The sequence below is a fragment of the Amblyraja radiata genome, chromosome 3 (assembly GCF_010909765.2).
Source record: "Amblyraja radiata isolate CabotCenter1 chromosome 3, sAmbRad1.1.pri, whole genome shotgun sequence".
NCBI classification, from domain to species: Eukaryota; Metazoa; Chordata; class Chondrichthyes; order Rajiformes; family Rajidae; genus Amblyraja; species Amblyraja radiata.
The window spans coordinates 118,385,533-118,406,266 of record NC_045958.1 but is presented as its reverse complement, the minus strand read 5'-3'; the positions used below and the strand labels follow the sequence as shown (position 1 = coordinate 118,406,266).

General features: G+C 38.7%; 1 protein-coding gene across 1 annotated transcript in view; it reads left to right on the top strand.

Annotated features, from left to right (window-relative positions):
- Nucleotides 1–20,734, top strand: part of mccc2 (methylcrotonyl-CoA carboxylase subunit 2) — a 73,307-nt gene that overhangs the window by 30,532 nt on the left and 22,041 nt on the right. Inside the window, exons 8-12 of the mRNA XM_033018703.1 lie at nt 2,063–2,127; nt 3,231–3,330; nt 13,479–13,574; nt 15,542–15,614; nt 15,856–15,932. Coding sequence (XP_032874594.1) covers nt 2,063–2,127; nt 3,231–3,330; nt 13,479–13,574; nt 15,542–15,614; nt 15,856–15,932 — 411 coding nt within the window. The remainder of the gene's footprint in view (nt 1–2,062; nt 2,128–3,230; nt 3,331–13,478; nt 13,575–15,541; nt 15,615–15,855; nt 15,933–20,734) is intronic.

Sequence of the window (20,734 nt, the reverse complement as noted above, 5' to 3'; positions counted from 1 at the left end):
ACAACACCACTGAATTAGGGAAACGTACCGTCCTACTGATTCTCAAGCATGAGTTTTAATAGTAAGATTAAACGAGAACTTACCAGTTTGACGTTTGATCTTTATTTTATGAGGATTTACGATGAGCGATTACGTGAAGAAGGCCGTCCAGGCGCATGCGCGTCAATCTTCGAAGCAGCGGTGTGAAATCACAGATAACAGTAGTTGAACTAACATAGTAAGATTAGAGATGACTAGAACTACCAGATGACCTTCACGTAATCGCTCATCGTAACTCCTCATAAAATAAAGATCAAACTTCAAACTGAGGATAGCTGCGCTGACATGGCCCCTCCTATGGACCTATATCATGATTTATTTTTTTTCCTGAGTCAGATAGGGGCTGACCCCAAATGCTCCCCTCAGAGAGGGAGACATTGTGCAGCCTTGTAACAGGTGCCGTTGCCGTGGGCCCCCGAGGAGACCCGTGGTGATAACTCCCTCATTTGGAGTATATCATTGTGGAGCACCTCTCCATCAGGTGCTCCATGTGGGTTTGAACGTTCAAAGACGTTACCCATTAAGGAGGGGATCCTCTCCATCAGGAATCCTCCTGGCCCGACTCGTTTGAGTCAACGGGCCTCTTCCCTACGCTCCCCTCCTCAGAGAGGGAGATATAATTTCGTGGCTACCCTCCAAGCGGGTGTGCCTAGGTGCTACCGGCACCAGTCTGAAGCCGCTGGCTCCACCGCCAGCCACTCAAAAGGCAAATTTGACCGCCGCCCGCTACGCGCACTTCCGCGGTCTCCGTAGCGGGTTCTCCGCGGTCCGTTTCCGGGATTCCTCGAGGTCATGACCGGGACTCCCTGTGGTCAGCGACTGGGGTTCCCCGCAGTCCATAAAAGTTCCCCCGCGGGCCGCCCGGACTTCGCCCCGAAATTCAGCAGGAAAACTCTGTAAACAGAGAATCCTGCAAAAGAAAATATAACCTGAGAATAAGTTTAAAACTTATCTTGAGGTTTAAACTTACCGATGGCTTCGTGTCTCCGAAGTAAAATGGGTTTTATCTGCTTGTGGGCAGTAGTAGATAGCAACAGCCATATCTCCCGGATTGCATATAACTATTCAAATACTCACAGTAGTTGTTTTCTTGACGCACTTTAGCATGGCAATTCACTTGTGTGGACACGTGATGATAAGCCATGTTCATGTCCTGACAGTCATGTTGCTATCTTATGTCATTGAGTAATCCAGTGAGTTGTGCATCTGGTTGTTAGGACACTTCATTTATAATGAGACTGAAAATAGTTATTGCCATTATTAAGATCTCAAAAAAAATTCTTCCATATGTTCAGAATCGGCTATGACTATAATTTCCCAGTTAATCATCTAAAATTATAAATCTAGATTAATACTGGTAATATTTTTTTTTAATTTTTTTTTTTTTTTTTTTTTTAATTTTTTATTAGAAGTACGGTAAATTACAATAACACACAACACATATATCTTAATACATTTTTTGTACCGCTTCATTTTTTTTTTTTTTTAAAGCTTTAAGAAAAAGATAGAAGTAAGGAAAGTAAAGAAGGTGCGCAAGAGTTGTGAAGTGCAGGAGAGTGTTGGGAAAAGAAAGCCCCTTAGAAAAGAAGTTAGAGAAGGAAGTAAAGTAAGAAAGTAGACCCTAGAAAAGAAAGAAAAAGAAAGTAAGGACAATCACTCTATTATAACATTAAACTCCGCAGAAAGACTACCAACCAAGTCTGTTTTTGTTGTTTTATCTCCCAATGCCAGGTCCTGATACCATTTATTTATTTATTTATTTTTAAAATACTGGTAATATTTAATGTGCAAGTTATTTCATTAATGCAGGATGCATTCATATTATTAGAAGCAGGGAAGAAGACTTAAAAAGTTGAAATTTAAATAGTGAATACTGGAAAATTGTGATTTGAAAGCAAAGCATAGAGAGCATTGAAGGAAATAATCCTTCATCAGAATCCTGCAAAGAACTTAATATATTGCCTCCTTTCATGCTGTTAAACAGAAATATTTGTGACATTCACTGATTGTTGCACTTCCACAGGTGAAAGCTGCAACAGGTGAGGAGGTTTCAGCTGAAGACCTTGGAGGTGCTGATCTCCACTGCAGGTACACTATCTCAAATAACATTTGCTGAAAATCTTGCCTTTTGTTGTTTTTAGTGGAACAAAATGTGTTTATAATCGCATCAGGCTTCAAAATGTACATTTTAGAAGACCATTAAACCTGTTTGGTTTCTAGCCTTGTCACGTTTTTATATTTAAGAGCCACAGTGCAATTGCTGATATGTCACCTGTGAAAAGTGCACATTTCACTGAAGAATGACAATAGTTTTATTGTTTTATTCTAATTTCCTAACATAAAGGTGGATTAGTATATTATTTGTCCATTGTGGGGTGGTGGGAGCAATGGTGGACAAATAACTTGAATATATTACTGACAGATTGGACTGTTGAGTGATTTGTAGCTGAACTGTTAAGGGCCTGTCCCATTTGGGCGTCACGCAGGTGGCGCACAAGGATTTTGAGAATCCCAAAATCCTGGGGTGCTGCGCGCTACCGCGCGTCACTGCCTACGCCACCACGTCTCACCACGCGCCATGCGTAAATTGTGCATCGTGACGCGTAAATGATGTCGCGTAAATGATGCGCAAGTAACGCCTAAGTGGGACAGGCCCTTTAGTGAGTATGCTTTCAATATATAGGCTTATGTGGTTTAATAAGGATAAAACAAAAGCATTACGCTCATCATATATGTGTGTTATCAGATCTTCTGCTATGAAACCGATGCTGCATTTGATTTAGTCCATGTTAAACATTTTTTTTTAAATTATAAATTTGTAGTGTTTCGTGAATATATTAGAGAACTGATACTCTTTTCAGATACCAAAGTGAAAAGCTATGAAAAAGTTATGATTACCAATGCCGAATTTGGTTTAGTCCATATTAACCATTTAAAAAAATGTGTAGAGTTTCGTTGAATATTAGATGCCGTTCATTTTGAGAAAGGTATTATTTATAGGCAGATCTTAGCCTCATTTCGTCACCAGTAAAGAAAGAAGCACTGATTTCTCAGGAATACAACTAGCTCGCCAAAGAAGCAATTGTTATTTTTGGCATTATTAAAAACTCATAAAGCATAAAGATATTAGTGCAATTGAACATAAGATTTACTGCAACTTGAAGTTAACAATTTGCATGTGTATTCTGCAGAAAATCTGGTGTCACCGATCACTATGCTTTGGATGATTCTCATGCACTTCACTTGGCACGAAAGGTGGTACGAAGTCTCAACTATCAGAAGAAACTTGATGTAAGTACGTAACCACCAAACCAGCAGAATTTTAGACTGAGCTTGTATGACACTACACTTATGATACAACATTTTTCACATAAAATTTGTTCTTTCAGAGGTTATTTACGGCTCACATCTTTTTTAATATATTTTTTTATTAAAGGTAATCAATTACAATGCTTCAAACAACTTTATATCAAATTAATTCAATTTGCATTAAGTAAAACACTAGTAATACTTATCTACTGTTTTTTTAGAAATAATGATAGAGAAAGAATAGAGAAAGAATAAATCATTAAGAGAGGGATTAAATAATAATTTGATTATATATAAGAAAGAAAAGAGAAACGAAAAAAAAAAAAAAAAAAAAAAAAAAAAAAAAAAAACATTTTTAGTAACCACAATATGTATTATTAATAACACTACTACAAGTGATAGTATCAATAAAGACATATATGTAATTCCAATATAAAAATGAATTATTCTCACCAAATCCCGCAGGGTGCACGTCGAGCTGTGTTGCCAAGAACAGCTACTTCTCTAAATACTGTATATATGGAGACCATATCTGTTCAAAAGAATTATACTTGTCCAATAGGACAAATCTAATTCTTTCCAGATGTAACGTCTCCATCATCTCTGTTGCCCACATTTTGGTTGTGGGGGATAATGTTCCCTTCCAAAATTTCAATATGATTTTTTTTCCAATTATTAAACAGTAATCAAAGAAATTTCTTTGATTTACTGTAAGTGATAGATGTAAATCCGGAATTCCAAATATTATTAGCTTTGGGTTAGGGTCCAATTTAACTTTGATGACTTCAGAAATAACTTTAAAGATTTCTGTCCAGTAATAATTCAATTTAGGACATGTAACGAAACTATGTATTAAATTTGCCTCTGCTTTCTTGCACTTATCACAAATAGCGGAGAGATTCGGAAAAATACTATTTAATTTAGTTTTCGAATAATGTAACCTATATAATACTTTAAATTGTATCAGTATATGTCTGGCGTTTAATGAACACCGGTGTATTCGTTGTAGACTTTCTTCCCAGTTTTCTTTTGTTATAGCCAATCCCATTTCATTTTCCCATGCTTGACGATATACTTCCGTTATTGGATTCTCCTTATCCAAAATGATGTTATATATATAGGCTATTAATTTTTCTGTATTTGGATATAAATTAAACAGTTCATCTAACAATCCTGCTTCTTTATTTTTATAATCTTGTGTATTGGATTTAATATAATCTCTAATTTGTAAATACCTAAACAAATGTTGTGGAGACAATCCATAAATATCTTGTAACTCCTGGAATAAAAGAAATTTTCCTTTTCTATACAGATGTTCTATCCTTGTAATTCCTAAATCATCCCATTGTTTAAACCCCCCATCTAATATAGCAGGTTTAAACGATGGATTATTCATAATTGGTAATCTAAATGAGAGATTATCCAAGTGTAGAGTCTTAACTATTTGTTTCCAAATACGTCTATTATTATATATTATTAGGTTGTCTTTATAATATTTTTTTTGTACTTCCGTTGGTGCAAAAATTATCGAACCTACATTGAAAGGTAGACAGTCCTCCTTTTCTATATTTAACCATGTCGGTTCATGATCCATATTTACCCACCAGAAATTCATATTCTTAATCTGAACAGCCCAAAAATAATATAAAAAGTTTGGAAGTGCTAATCCTCCATTTATCTTAGCTTTGCATAGATGTTTTTTATTTATTCTGTGATTTTTATAATCCCAAATAAAGCTATTGACAATATTATCAATTTTTTTAAAAAAAGTTTTCGGAAGAAAAAAAGGAATAGCCTGAAACAAATATAACAACTGCGGTAGAAATACCATCTTTATGGCACTTATTCTACCAATCATGGATATAGGCAGTGTTTTCCAATATAAAATATTTTTTCTAAGTTTATCTAATAGTTGAGGATAGTTGGATTTTATTAATGAGTTATGAGTTTTAGTTACGTTAATCCCTAAATATTTAAGTTTGTCTGTAACTACTTTTAATGGGTATTGTTGTAATGTATTAAGATTTATTCCTGTTATTGGCATAATCTCGCTTTTATCCCAATTAATCCTATACCCAGAAAATGCACCAAACTTAGTTATAATGTTTAGCAGGTTGGGAATACTAATTTCCGGTTTTGTAATATAAATCAAAACATCATCTGCATATAAAGAAATTTTATTAATTGTTGTATCAGTATTATAGCCATATATTTCAGGTTCAGATCTAATTTTTTCCGCCAATGGTTCTATCACCAATGCGAACAATAAGGGTGATAACGGACATCCCTGTCTGCATCCCCTAGAGAGTTTGAATTTGGCTGATAAAATTTGGTTAGTCAAAATTCTTGCCATAGGATTCGAGTATAAAATTCTTACCCATTTACAAAATCTATCCCCCAATTGAAACTTTTCCATTATATTAAATAAATACATCCATTCCACCTGATCAAACGCTTTTTCTGCATCTAGTGATATAACCGCTAGTTCCGTATCTCGTATTCTTTTTGAATATATAATATTAAACAAACGTCTGAGATTATGGGATGAGTAACGTTTTGGGATAAAACCTGTTTGATCATAATGTATTAATTTAGAGATCACTAAACTTAATCTCCTAGATAAGACCTTAGTTAATATTTTTTGGTCTGTATTTAAAAGGGCAATCGCTCTATATGATCCAGGATCTTCCAAATCCTTATCTACTTTAGGGATGAGTGTAATTGTGGATTCATTTAAAGATTCTGGTAATTTTCCTTGGTCATATGCATATCTATACATTATTTGTAATCTTGGGGAAATCAGATCTTGAAATTTTTTATAAAATTCTGCACTCAGGCCATCTGGTCCCGCTGCTTTTCCGTTCTTAAGCGAACTAATTGATTCTATAATATCTTTTACTGTTATTTCAGCATTTAACAATTCTCTACCTTCCTGATCTAAGCTATTGATTTGACATTCTTGTAAAAATATTTCCATACTATCTGTTTGTCCTGTTAGTTTTGACGAATAAAGATTTTTATAATATTGTAAAAATCTATCATTAATATCTTTTGGAGTAATTAATATATTTCCATACTCAGATCTAATTCCGTGTATCATCTTCTCATCTTCTAATTTTCTAAGCTGTCGTGCTAGTAATTTTTGTGGCTTATCTCCAAATTCAAAATACACTTGCTTAGTTTGTTGAAAAAGTTTAATCACTTGATTAGAATATATTTTATTTAATCTATATTTTACTGATGCAATTTTATTACTTAACTCTTTGGAAGGCTGTTTTATATTTTCATTATCTAGACGTTTTATCTCATTTTCTAAATTTTGTTCTATTTTTCGATTTTCTTTATTGAGATGTGCTTGTGCGGATATTATTGCGCCACGCATGAATGCCTTAAATGTGTCCCAAAATAGTGATGGAGAAGTTTCAGGATTATCATTAGTTTCAAAAAATAATTTAATCTGATCCATCACATATTTACAACAGTCATTGTCCTTTAATATCTGAGGGTTAAATCTCCAGGTAGTAGTTTTATTAGATATATCTTTTAATTTTATCTTAAATGTTAATGGCGCATGATCCGAGATGATAATATTATGATATTTTGCATCATACGTAAAAGGAAGTAATTTAGAATCTATTAAAAAATAATCTATCCTCGAATAGGTTCCATGTACGGGCGAGAAAAAAGAATATTCTCGTCCGGATGGGTTATCTAACCTCCAGATGTCTTTAATATTAGATGTATTGATAAAAGCATTTATGAATTTACTTGATTTCGAGGCAGCTTTCCTTTTTGCGGATGATCTATCTAGATAATTATCTAAAGTACAATTTAAATCACCTCCAATTATTAAATTGTGTTGAGTGGATATAGGAATATTATTAAATATTTTCTTAAAAAATAATGGATTATCAAAATTAGGGGCATATATATTCATTAAAATTACCTTTTTTGAATATAATTCCCCTGTAATTATTACATATCTGCCTTCTTTATCCTCTATAATAGAACTTTGTATGAAAGGTATACCTTTGCGAATAATTATTGCAACTCCTCTAGATTTATGAATAAATGTAGAATGATACACCTTAGAAATCCATTTAGCTGTTAATCTATGTTGAGCATCTTTTTTAAGATGAGTCTCTTGAAGGAAAATGACATCTGTCTTCAATCTGTTCAACTGAGCTAATACCTTTCCCCTTTTAATTGGTTCATTAATTCCTTTTACATTCCAACTGCAGAAGGTTACTCCATCACCCCCAGTCTTCACCTTTATATCATGCATTTTACTATTAGGGCGGCTTTTTTTGGAGTAGCCTTCTTGACTCACCCAGCTCCCCGTTGCACCCGGACATCAATCCAATGAGAATTTCTTTCCACCTTAATCCACATCTATGTCTTCTTAAACTAAATACACAATATCCTTCACATCTACATTCAAATAATATATAATATAAGATCAATAAAAAACAAAAACAATAAGAAATATCAATAATAAAAAAAAGTAAAGGGTGTTAATAGGGTGCTCAGAAAAAAAAGAAACTACACTTGTATAGTGTGTAGTATGTGAAGGTGAAAGCCACACTAACGTGGCCATTAATCTAAAGACTTCCGTTTTTTTAATTAAAAAAAGATGTTGATTATACCAGCTCCTATCTCAAATGCTATATATATTGGGGTGGGGTACTAACTTTATATACTTAGTACTTAGTAATTATTTCTATTATTCATATTACTATTTGCTAATTACTAATATCAATTGTATTTAATACTATAATATGTAATACTATTATCATGGAATAATTAAATATTTTCTAATAATTAATACAGAACTACTACTAAATGCCCATTATTCCACTTCCTTCTAAGTGAGTATTTCATAACCACAGGTCGATGATAAAAGTTCAGTCCTCTCCTTCTCCCTCGGGTTCTTCCTCCGCATCTTCTCTCTCTTCATCTTCTGGCTTCTGCTGTATGCCTCGGGCGAATTTCAATGCTTCAGTATGCTTAACGAAACGATATTCCTTGTCATCATAAGTTATTCTCAGTATTGCTGGGTACATCAAGCCATATCTCAGATTCTTAGTATTCTGTACATTCCTCAGGATACCTTTTGTTTCTTTAAATAGAGCTCTTTTCTTGGCCACTTCTGCTGGGAAGTCTCTAAAAATACTGATGTTGTCTCCCTCGTATTTCAGGTTTCTCTTTTTTATTATTATCTTCATCATTTCTTCGAAGACATGGTCAAAGGCCACTTTTACAATCATTTGTCTGGGCGATGAACCTATCCCAGGGGCCCGTCTTAGAGCCCTATGTGCACGGCTCAACAGGGGTTCATGATCCAAATTCAAAATATCCATTAAAAGTTTTGCAACAAATTTTCGAGGATCTTGACTCCCCTCACGACCTTCGCTCAGACCAACTATACGCAAATTTTTACGGCGTTGGCGTCCCTCCAGATCGATACATTTCTCGTTTGTTTTATGTAATAATTCTAAGAGGCGTTTGTTCTCGGCACGGAGTTTTTCGGTCTCCTTAGTATTCACTTCAGCAATTTTAGTTAGCTCTTTAATTGCTTCGCCTTGTTGGTCTAGCGAAATTATAGTAGGATCTATCTTGTCATCCAGCTTTCTTTCCATCCCAGCAGCTATTTCCTTTACATCCTCAATTTGAGTTTGTAACTCGGCATTAGCCTTTTCCTTCCACTCATCCATCATACTTTTTACCGTCGTTATAACTTGTTTTATTAAGTCTTCTTTATCTTCTTTATTTTTCTCGTGAGACACCAGCATATCCGCTTTTAAACTTTTTATCTCCTCCATATACTCCTTCCTCTGCTTCTTTATCTCCTCCATATACTCCTTCCTCTGCTTCTTTATCTCACCTAGAATGGTAGTCTTAAGTTCCTCCATTTCAGCTTTCCTCTGTGAGACATCTTCTTGTGAAGCAGAAGCAGCACCCGAGCTGAGGCCAGTTTCCCTTCTCGTAGCTTTTTTTCCAGCGGTGGGGGTGGGGGAGCGCTGGGTCATAATTTCTTCTTAAATCGCGCGCCTGATGACGTCACGCACCTTTTAAACGCTGCCGGAGCCGTTCACAATCGATCTCCTGTGGTAAGTGCGTTTGTTTGACCCTTTTACCCCCGTTTTAAATACAGTTTTTTTCGGAGCTGTAATGGCGCGATTCCACTCACATCGTGGCGCCAACCGGAAGTCTTTTACGGCTCACATCTTGGTACAAACCAGCGGAATATGACTCCTTCATCTTCATTTGCATGTGACAGGAAGTTTGTAGAATTCTCATAATCATATACAGTAAAATGGCACTGTCATAGATCAGAAGTGTTAGCAGAATTAGACCATTAGGCATCAAGCTTATTCCGCCATTCAATCATGGCTGATCTATCTCTCCCTCCTAACCTCATTCCCCTGCCATCTCCCTGACACCTGACACCTGTACTAATCACGAATATATCTATCTCTGCCTTAAAAATATCTATTGACTTGGCCTTCATACATAGATACATAGAAAATAGGTGCAAGAGTAGGCCATTCGGCCCTCCGAGCCAGCACCGCCATTCAATGTGATCATGGCTGATCATCCACAGTCAGTACCCCATTCCTGCCTTCTCCCCATATCCCTTGACTCCGCTAGCCCAAAGAGCTCTATCTAACTCCATTTTGAATGCATCCAGTGAATCGGCCCCCACTGCCTTCTGAGGGAGAGAATTCCACAAATTCACAACTCTCTGGGTTAAAAAGTTTTTCCTAATTTCTGTTCTAAATAGCCTACCACTTATTCTTAAACTGTGACCCCTGGATCTGGACTCCCCCAACAATTTTATATGTTTCTATATGATACCCTCTCATCCTTCTAAATTCCAGTGAATACAACCCCGGTCGTTCCATTCTTTCATCATATGACTGTCCCGCCATATCTGGAATTAACCTTGTGCACCTACTCTGCACTCCCTCAATAGCATGAATGTCCTTCCTCAAATTAGGAGACCAAAATTACACACAATACTCCAGGTGCGGTCTCACCAGGGCCCTGTACATCTGCAGTAGGATCTCCTTGCTCCTAAACTCAAATCCTCTCGCAATGAAGGCCAACATGCTGTTAGCTTTCTTCATTGCCTGCTGTACCTGCATGCTTACTTTCAGTGACTGATGTACAAGCACACCCAGGTCTCGTTGCACCTCCCAATTTCCTAATCTGACACCATTCAGATAATGTCTGTAGAAGGGTCTCGACCTGAAACGTCACCCATTCCTTCTCTCCAGAGATGCTGCCTGTTCTGCTGAGTTACTCCAGCATTTTGTGTCTACCATTCAGATAATAATCTGCCACCAAAGTGGACAACCTCACATTTATCCACATTATACTGCATTTGCCATGCAGCTGTCCACTCACCCAACCTATCCAAGTCACCCTGCAGCCTTATAGCATTCTCATCACAGCTCACACTGGCACCCAGCTTGGTGTCATCCTCAAACTTGGAGATGTAACATTTAATTTCCTCATCTAAATCGTTAATATATATTGTAAATAACTGGGGTCCCAGCACCGAGCCTTGCGGCACCCCACTAGTTACTGCCTGCCATCCTGAAAATGACCTGTTAATTTCTAGTCTTTGCTTCCTGTCTGCCAACCAGTTCTCTAGCCATGTCAATACCAGATACACCACATCCACTGGCTCCCTTATCCATTCTACTTGTTACATGCTCAAAAAATTTCAGAAAATTAGTCAATCATGATTTCTCCTTCATAAATCCATGCTGACTTTGACCAATCCTGTCACTGATTTCCAACTACACTGATTTAGCAATTGACTCAAGCATCTTCCCCACTACCGATGTAAGGCTAACTGGTCTATAATTCCCTGTTTTCTCTCTCCCTCTTTTCTTAAAAAGTGGGGTTACATTGGCTACCCTCCAGTTCACAGGAACTGATCCAGAGTCGAGAGAACATTGGAAAATGATCACCAATGCATGCACGATTTCTCGGGCCAACTCCTTGAGTACTCTGGGATGCAGACCATCAGGCCATGGGAATTTATCTGCCTTCAGTCCCGACAGTTTACCTAACACCATTTCCTGGCTAATGTGGATTTCTTTCAGTCCCACCCTCCCATAAATCCTCGGTCGCCTAGTATATCTGGGAGTTTGTTTGTCTCTTCCTTCGTGAAGACAGAACCAAATTACTCGTTTAACTGTTCTGCCATTTCTTTGTTTCCCATTATAATTCACCGGACCCTGATTGTAAATTTACCTGTCTACATTTGTCTTCACTAATCTTTTCCTTTTTATATATCTAAAGAAGCTTTAAGAGTCAGTTTTTATATTCCCCGCAAGTTTTCTTTCATGCTCTTTTTAACCCCTCTTAATTAACCCCTTTATCCTCCTCAGTTCTAAATTTCTCCCAGACTTCCGGTTTGCTGCTTCCTCAATTCATATGTCTTTTCATTGGATTTAACACTATCCTTGATTTCCCTTGTTAGCCACGGTTGAGCCACCTTCCCGTTTTATATTTTCGCCAGACAGGGATGACCAATTTTTGGAGTTCATCCATGCGGTCTTTAAATCTTTGCCAATGCATCTTTGCCATTCCATCTCCACCGTCAACCCTTTAATTTGCCAGTCTATAGTATCATACCTTCAAAGTCCCGTCTCATACCTTCAAAGTCTCCTTTCATTGTAAAGTGTGTAGGATAGTGCCAGTGTATGGGGTGGTTTTGTGTCTCTCTTCTGTGTAAACCTGCATCTGCAGTTCCTTACGACACATGTATGTTCAGTCAGGATGGGCTGATACTAAACCAATTCTAGGTCTCAAACCCAACAGAATAGGCAATAAGTATTCAAAATATTAAAATAACATGGAGGGGAACAGGGTAATAGGTACTATTGGAAACAAACATTTTAAAATTCTTTCATTAAAGACAAACACAAATAAATAATAAGGATGACAAGTGGGTAGTGATTGGTGAAGCACAAAGGAAATGAAAGAATATTAATAAATACATATGAACATTGTATTCGAAACACAGTGGATGAAAAAATTGCCAGAGTGGATTCCGGTATAGTAGGAAGAACTGAAATATGGCTGTGCAGAGAACTGAACTGATAACAAAATTAGAAAAGGTGGCACAGTTGAACTACAGATTTGCCATGGTAATCCTGAAAGGCTTGGTTTTTACTTTTCGGGTAAATTGGACAAAGTCGAAGTAAAACAAATATTTAGCTAAGAGAGATATATGGTTTGGTAATAGTTGTGGACTAATCTAATAAACAATTGATTAAACAACCTGCTAGGCGGTAAACTTCAGTGGTACTAATACTCATACTCATCTGAATAATATGTATTTGAGTCTGTGATTCACAATTCATCTTTTATATCCTGACACCTGTAGTCAAGTTATATTCAGGATTCTAAAATTATAATGTTGATCAAATGTAAGGGTAGCATTTCTTCTTGATTGGCCCTGCATGCACCTTTGCGACATCAATTTAACAAAGCTCACAATTGCACAGCTATTAATCTTAAAAATTGCTTGTGGCTGTCTTAATGCTTTCAAATTTATTGGTTGATACAGTTGTATGTGAACTTGAAGGTGATAATTTAATTTGAGAATTTGCACAAAGATGGAGATATTCCATTAATTCCATTTAACATTCCACGTAATGCATGTCTGGCAATATAACGTGTTATTTTGAATAATGTTCATTATAATTTTAAATTCATATACCAGAAGTTTAATGACTATCAGAATTAACTAGAAATTTAGGAATGAAATGATGTTTATAAATGGTGGTTTATACAAGTGTAACTTTATGAATTGATGGCAGGAACAGACTTGGTAGACAAAGTAGTTTCCACATTTCTTTTAATTGTCTTCGGGCAATGTTGTATGAAATATATTCAAGCAATTTCTTGTTATTTTCAGTATCTTTCATTATTGAAAAAAATTCACATAGCTTAATGATTCGTGCTCTTAGACATTTTTGATATTTTAGTGTTGCAATATGTATTTCATACGTTCAGTTATTAATTTATATGTTAATTTAATTAATTAACAAAATAGTTCGAAATTTTCCTTTGAAAGACAATAAATAATACGTTTTTTTCCGTTTTAGGTAACAATAGAATCCCCAGAAGAACCACTTTTCCCTGCAGAGGAGTTATATGGAATAGTTGGTGATAATCTAAAAAAAAGTGTTGATGTCAATGAGGTATGGAAGACTTCCTCTCCACTATTACACTCTGTCTTGCATGACCAAGCCACTTTTCAATTCAACTGTCCAACCTTTAGGGTGGCACGGTGGCACAGTGCTAGAGTTGCTGCCTTACAGCGACAGAGACCCGGGAGTTAGGGGAGGGCCACCAGTAAATGAGGAGTTAGGTCATTATTAAGGACAATTTACAATTTACACAAGGACAATTTACAATTTACACTAAGGACAATTTACAATTTTATGAAACTAATTAACCTACAAACCTGTACGTCTTTGGAGTGTGGGCTGAAACCCGACCCGGAGAAAACCCACACAGGTTGCGGGGAGAAGGTACAAACTCCGTACACACAAGCACCCATAGTCAGGATGGAACCCGGGTCCCTGGCTCTGTAAGGCAACAACTACCGCTGCGCCATTGTGCGCACCGTTAATGTGTGCGTTTTTGTGCTGGTAAATAAACTAAACTGCAGTGGATACTAACAAAGCCACTAAATACACCAGGAAAAGTTTGAGGATTTTAGGGTTGTAGTTCAAATATTTACGATCTAAAATGTTTAAATTTATGATTGCAAAATGGATGGATCTGAAATAAAACATCACTAAGATCTAAAAATAGTGATTGAGTTAGATGGCTGGTAAATTAATGTCTGGCTATTGACATAACAAACTCATCAGGAAGGCTGGCTCTATCCTGGCAGTGGAGTTGGATCCATGGGAGGTTGTCTTGGAGGGGAGGATGCTCCTCAAACTGTTGAGCATCCTGGACAATACAGCTCATCCCCTCCATGACACACTGGTCAACCTGAGGAGTACCTTCAGCAACAGACGGGTTCCACCAAGATGCAATACAGAACGCCACAGGAGATCCTTCTTCCCTGTGGCTATCAAACTGTACAACTCCTCCCCCTTCTGTCATGGGGTAGACTGATTCACCCCCTCCCCGCCAATTGCACATCGCCGATCCTTTCCATGTCACTTTAATTTCATGTTTCATGTATCTTGCTTTTATCACTGTCGGCAGATCAATTTCCCTCCTGGGATAAATAAAGTTCTATCGTATCGTATAAGCCCATTGGGACACAACTACATATGGGAAGGATCAATTGTCACAAAACTAGAACATAGAAACATAAAAACATAGAAATTAGGTGCAGGAGTAGGCCATTCGGCCCTTCAAGCCTGCACCGCCATTCAATATGATCATGGCTGATCATCCAACTCAGTATCCTGTACCTGCCTTCTCTCCATACCCCCTGATCCCTTTAGCCACAAGGGCCACATCTAACTCACTCTTAAATATAGCCAATGAACTGGCCTCAACTACCTTCTGTGGCAGAGAATTCCAGAGATTCACCACTCTGTGTGAAAAATGTTTTTATCATCTCGGTCCTAAAGGATTTCCCCTTTATTCTTATACTGTGACCCCTTGTTCTGGACTCCCCCAACATCGGGAACAATCTTCCTGCATCTAGCCTGTCCAACCCCTTAAGAATTTTGTAAGTTTCTATAAGGTCCCCCCTCAATCTCCTAAATTCTAGCGAGTACAAGCCGAATCTATCCAGTCTTTCTTCATATGAAAGTCCTGACATCCCAGGAATCAGTCTGGTGAACCTTCTCTGTACTCCCTCTATGGCGCGGCTCGGGTCAGTGTAGATTAGGTTGGCACTTTACGAACGAATGAAATCGGACTCGGTTCTGTGGACGTGAGAGGGCTGACTACCAGCTAATAGCTGGAACGTACAGATGCCAAAGGAAGTTAGTTTCTGTTTATAATGTATAGCTGCACCATCGTGTGGCTCTCGACCCAAGTGCGATGAGATCTGACCTCGGGTGTCGGGTTGGGGTTGAGTAAAAAAAAAAAATGGAGACCCTGGGCTTAGATTGGCTGTGTATGGGTCTGGATTGGATCAGGTTTTAATATATCTGAGCAAACCTTAAATGTTATAACATTATTATCTTTCCAGGTTATTGCCAGAATAGTGGACGGAAGCAGATTTAATGAATTCAAAGCCTTGTATGGGGACACCTTAGTTACAGGTATAATTTTATAATTATACACAACTGCCATTTTTTGATATAATTGTTAAACATACCTTTTTCTTTCAAAGCTTGATTAAAGTGTAAATTGTTGTTCTATTGTGCAAATATAATTCACATGCAACGTATAAACAAAAAGATCTTTATTTAAGAGTCTTTAGAGCACTTTAAAGCAACAAAACATTCCAGTGTTGTTAAAAATAAATAACCTTTTGTTTCTTTCTCCTCTGGCATATTTTAGGATTTGCAAGAATCTTCGGATATCCAGTTGGCATTATTGGAAACAATGGAGTTCTTTTCTCAGAATCTGCCAAGAAGGTTGGTTCACAGCACCTGTGTCACAACAATTACGATAAACTCCATTCTTTATGAGACAAACAGCAAATCACTATTAATCCTCTGAGAGAAGAAATTCTAACTGACCTTAGCCTTAAGTGGTGATCCGTTTACCTGATTCTAAACTCCCTCAACAGGTGACACTTCCTCACATCATCTATTCTGCCAACCCCCTTCAGACTCATGCAGAACGTGACCAAAGGCCCACTCTTAGCAGTCTGTCCTCAAAAATATTTACCTCGTTTAACAAAATAAGAGCACAAAATTCTGCAAACAATTTACAAATTGTTACCACTAGGGGCGCCGCATTGAAGGCAGCCTCTGCCTACAGTCTGTCCGTTTTTTTCTATCTTTTTTATTTTAGTTTGTCTTAAAAGTGAATGTTTGAAGTTTCTTGACTTTTTTTATGTGGGGGAGCGGGGTGGGGTAAGGGGTAAACCGCTTCTCAGTCGCTTCCTGGCGAGGACGCGACTATTATCCGAGCAGCGTCCTCGCCCCCCTCTTTTCGGCATACCAACTGGATCGGAGCAGCCTTTCCTGCCGTGGACCCGGACCAAAGCTTCAGCAGCGGAGTCGCAGCGTTGGATTCACCGCGGAGCGGAGCGATGCCTACCTGGAACGCCGTTTGAAGCTCCGGAGTGCTGGGCCCGCTGTTCCAACATCGTGGAGCTGAGGTTTGAAAAGCTCCCAACGCGGGCAGCGCTGACCTCAACATCGCGGAGTCCATGAGACCCTTTGCCGAGGGTTGCCAGCGTGTGTCACCGCCCGGCGCGGCCTGTGGACTCCGGGAGCCGCGGACTCTGGTAGTAAGCGGTCGATTCGGAGGTCCAAGTCGCGGAGGTTGTTCTCCCGGTCCGACGTCGGAGTTCCATCTCGACGAGCGGGCCTGAGTATCGGGCCGCCAGTAGCGGCGACTGCGGAGGGCTCGGGAGGCCCCGACCACGGGTGAACATTAAGAACAACAGAGGAAGATGACTGACTTTGGTGCCTTCCCTTACAGTGGGAAACTTTGATTCTGCTGTGTGGGGATGTTTTATGTTGGACTCTATCGTGTGTTGTATACTTTATTTTAATTGTATGGCTGTATGGTGAATACACATTTCACTGTGCCAACTGGCACATGTGACAATTAGATGTATCTTGATCTTGATCTTGAAATTGGCTGTGGAGGCGAAACAGAATTTTTGTTACAGGACAAAAAATCTTTTACCAGAATCTATGGAGTGTTTCCAACATTTCCTGTTTTTATTTTAGGTTTTCGGCATCTGCAATTTTTGGATTTTCCACACCCAATGAATCATTGCTGTACTGGCTTCAGGGCAGCTGTTTCTTTCCTTAAATAAGGAGGACAACATTGTTTCTAGCACTGCATCTCTTCCAACCTAGTGTACTGGTGCTCATGTTAGCGAAACCAAGTGTAGACTAGGCGACTGATTTTTGGAGCACCTGTGCTCTGTTTAAATTGGCCATCTTGAACTTATAACCATATAACAATTACAGCACGGAAAACAGGCCATCTCGGCCCTCCAAGTCCGTGCCAAACACTTATTCTCCCCTAGTCCCATCTACCTGCACTCAGACCATAACCCTCCATTCCTTTCCCGTCCATATACCTATCCAATTTATTTTTAAATGATAAAATCGAACCTGCCTCCACCACTTCCACTGGAAGCTCATTCCACACAGCTAGCACTCTGAGTAAAGAAGTTCCCCCTCATGTTACCCCTAAACTTCTGTCCCTTAATTCTCAAGTCATGTCCTCTTGTTTGAATCGTCCCTACTCTCAATGGGAAAAGCTTATCCACGTCAACTCTGTCTATCCCTCTCATCATTTTAAAGACCTCTATCAAGTCCCCCCTTAACCTTCTGCGCTCCAAAGAATAAAGACCTAACTTGTTCAACCTTTCTCTGTAACTTAGTTGCTGAAACCCAGGCAACATTCTAGTAAATCTCCTCTGTACTCTCTCTATTTTGTTGACATCCTTCCTATAATTAGGCGACCAAAATTGTACACCATACTCCAGAATTGGTCTCACCAATGCCTTGTACAATTTTAACATTACATCCCAACTTCTATACTCAGAAGTTCCAGTTGCATCCCACACTTTGCTATGGAGAGGCCAAGCGCAGATTGGAAGAACAACATCCAATGTTTTGTTTGCATAGCTTCAACCCAATGGTATGAACATTACATTTTGCAATTTCACTTCCTGGTTATTTCCCACAGGCACACTCACCTGTCCTAATCATCTTCATCCTTCGTTCACCTGTCCTATTCCCCACCTCCTCTAATCTGCCAATTTCCCCCTCCCCATCTGGTTCCACCAAAAACCTACCAGCTTCTGTCCCCCCCACCCCCTCCCAGTTCCTTCTTCCCAAGACCTTCACCCTGCCTGAATCCACTTATCATTACTAGCTTCCACATCATTCCCCCTCCCCTCCCCCTTGTATAGCTGCTGTTCTATATTGGGGCGGCACCGCGGCAAAACTGCTGCTTCACAGCGACAGAGACCCTGGTTTGATCAGTTGCTAAATTTGAAAAGTGGCAGGCCCATGGCCACCACTTATAGGGTGGCACAGGGGTAGAGTTGCTGCCTTACAGCGCCAGAGACCCAGGTTCAATCCTGACTACGGGTGCCTGTCTGGATGGAGTTTGTACGTTCTCCCCATGGCCTGCGTAGGTTTTCTCTGGGAGCCCCTCCCACATTCTGAAGACCTACAGGTTGGTGGGTTATTTTAGCCGGGTATAATTGTAAATTGTCCCGTGTGTGTGTAGGCTAGTGTTACTGTGCGGGGATCGCTGGTCGTCGAGGACTCGGTGGGCCAAAGAGGCTGTTTCCGCGCCGTATCTCTAAACTAAACCAAATGGTCTTTGAGGGCTGTGCAGTGACAGATTAATATTCTTTGTATTTATTTAACTTCATTTATTTGTGAATACCATCGTCGAGCATCTGCAAACTTTACTAAATGTAAACATTTGCTGTGGGATAGTGATGCTGATATTGTTTAACCTTTGGGAGTACCATTACAGTGAAGGCTAATTGTACAATTGTGGCCTTGTGCAAACTTCCTTTTCATTACAAATCGCTGAACTTCAAGTCAGACGCTGGAATATCGGGTGTTTTTTTCTTTTAACTCTATCCTGGCTTCCACCATTAAAGCTTCAATAGTAACCTGACAGAAATTCAATAATTCAATCATCCCTTCGATTGCATCTATCGTAGTCATTATTAATTGAATATAATGTACATTAAATCATTATAATGGTGGAACTAAATGCTGCCTTATCTGGGTCACCATTCTTCTTTTGACCGTGCCGCTTCTGGACCCACAACCCACATATGTAAACTGCCCAGCTGCAATCTCAGTCAAACTCCCCATCTGTTAGATGGAAAACTGAAGCCATGTATCGGGTCCCATTAGTTTCAAGACATTGGAGAAGGTAATGGAAGCAAAGAAGGTTTGGGCATTGAGTTGTGTTGTGTGTTGGATCAAATCCAAATTACAAAAGTGCTAAAGAATATTAAGACAATATAGACAATAGACAATAGGTGCAGGAGTAGGCCATTTAGCCCTTCGAGCCAGCACCGCCATTCATTGTGATCATGGCTGATCATCCCCAATCAGTACCCCGTTCCTGCCTTCTCCCCATATCCCCTGACTCCGCTATTTTTAAGAGCCCTATCTAGCTATTTTTAAGAGCCCTATCTCTTGAAAGCATCCAGAGAACCTGCCTCCACCACCCTCTGAGGCAGAGAATTCCACAGACTCACCACTCTCTGTGAGAAAAAGTGTTTCCTCGTCTCCGTTATAAATGGCTTACTCCTTATTCTTAAACTGTGGCCCCTGGTTCTGGACTCCCCCTACATCGGGAACATGTTTCCTGCCTCTAGTGTGTCCAAGCCCTTAACAATCTTATATGTTTCAATGATAAGGTGGATAAATCCCCCCGAGCAAGTGTATCCTCAGACATTATGGGAAGTTGGGGAATAAATTGCTGGCCACAGAAAGACTTTTAAAGAGATACATGGATAGGAAATGTTTAGAAGAAGGTAGGTCAATTGCAGACAAATGGGACTTGCTCAATTAGAAAACTTGGTTGGGACAGACGAGTCGGGCCAAAGGGCCTGTTTGTACGATGTTGTATGTACGACTTTAAGGCTCAATGACTCTAAAGGCAGTGACTCAGTGACTTGCGTGTTGTAATTTTGCCAATTGATTGCAGAACTGAAATAGATCAATTTTTACCATTCTACAAATATCTGCAAATCAGAACATTTCAGTTGGCAGTCAGTTTATAAAAATAAATGTAAGGATCACTGATATGAAATCCTCATAATGCCAGCCGAAAGATAAATATACACAACCATAAAGAGGGTCCATTTAAGCATTTGACAACAGGAAGAGGTGAAATTATTAATCTATTTGCATTATAGCTGTTCCTTTTTGACGTTTTACGTTTGACTGAGACGATTGCATTTCCACATAGTGAAATGACAACAGCAGTGCTCTCGTTTTGGCACAACATCCCATTCGAAGACTGAAGATTAAAAACAGACACATCTTTGATTATTTTGATCTTCAGTCCTTCCTTTTTAACCAACTGTACAATTGTGAAATTATTTGCAGCAAATTTTAATTGTTCAAAGTGTACTTGAGCTATTTTAAGACAAAATGCAAACTAGCAGCTTTCTGAAATGTTTACTTGTACTAATCCACCTCAAATTGAAATGTCAAAATGCTCAGTGACTGCAAGTATCATCACTGATTCAACAGGTGACATT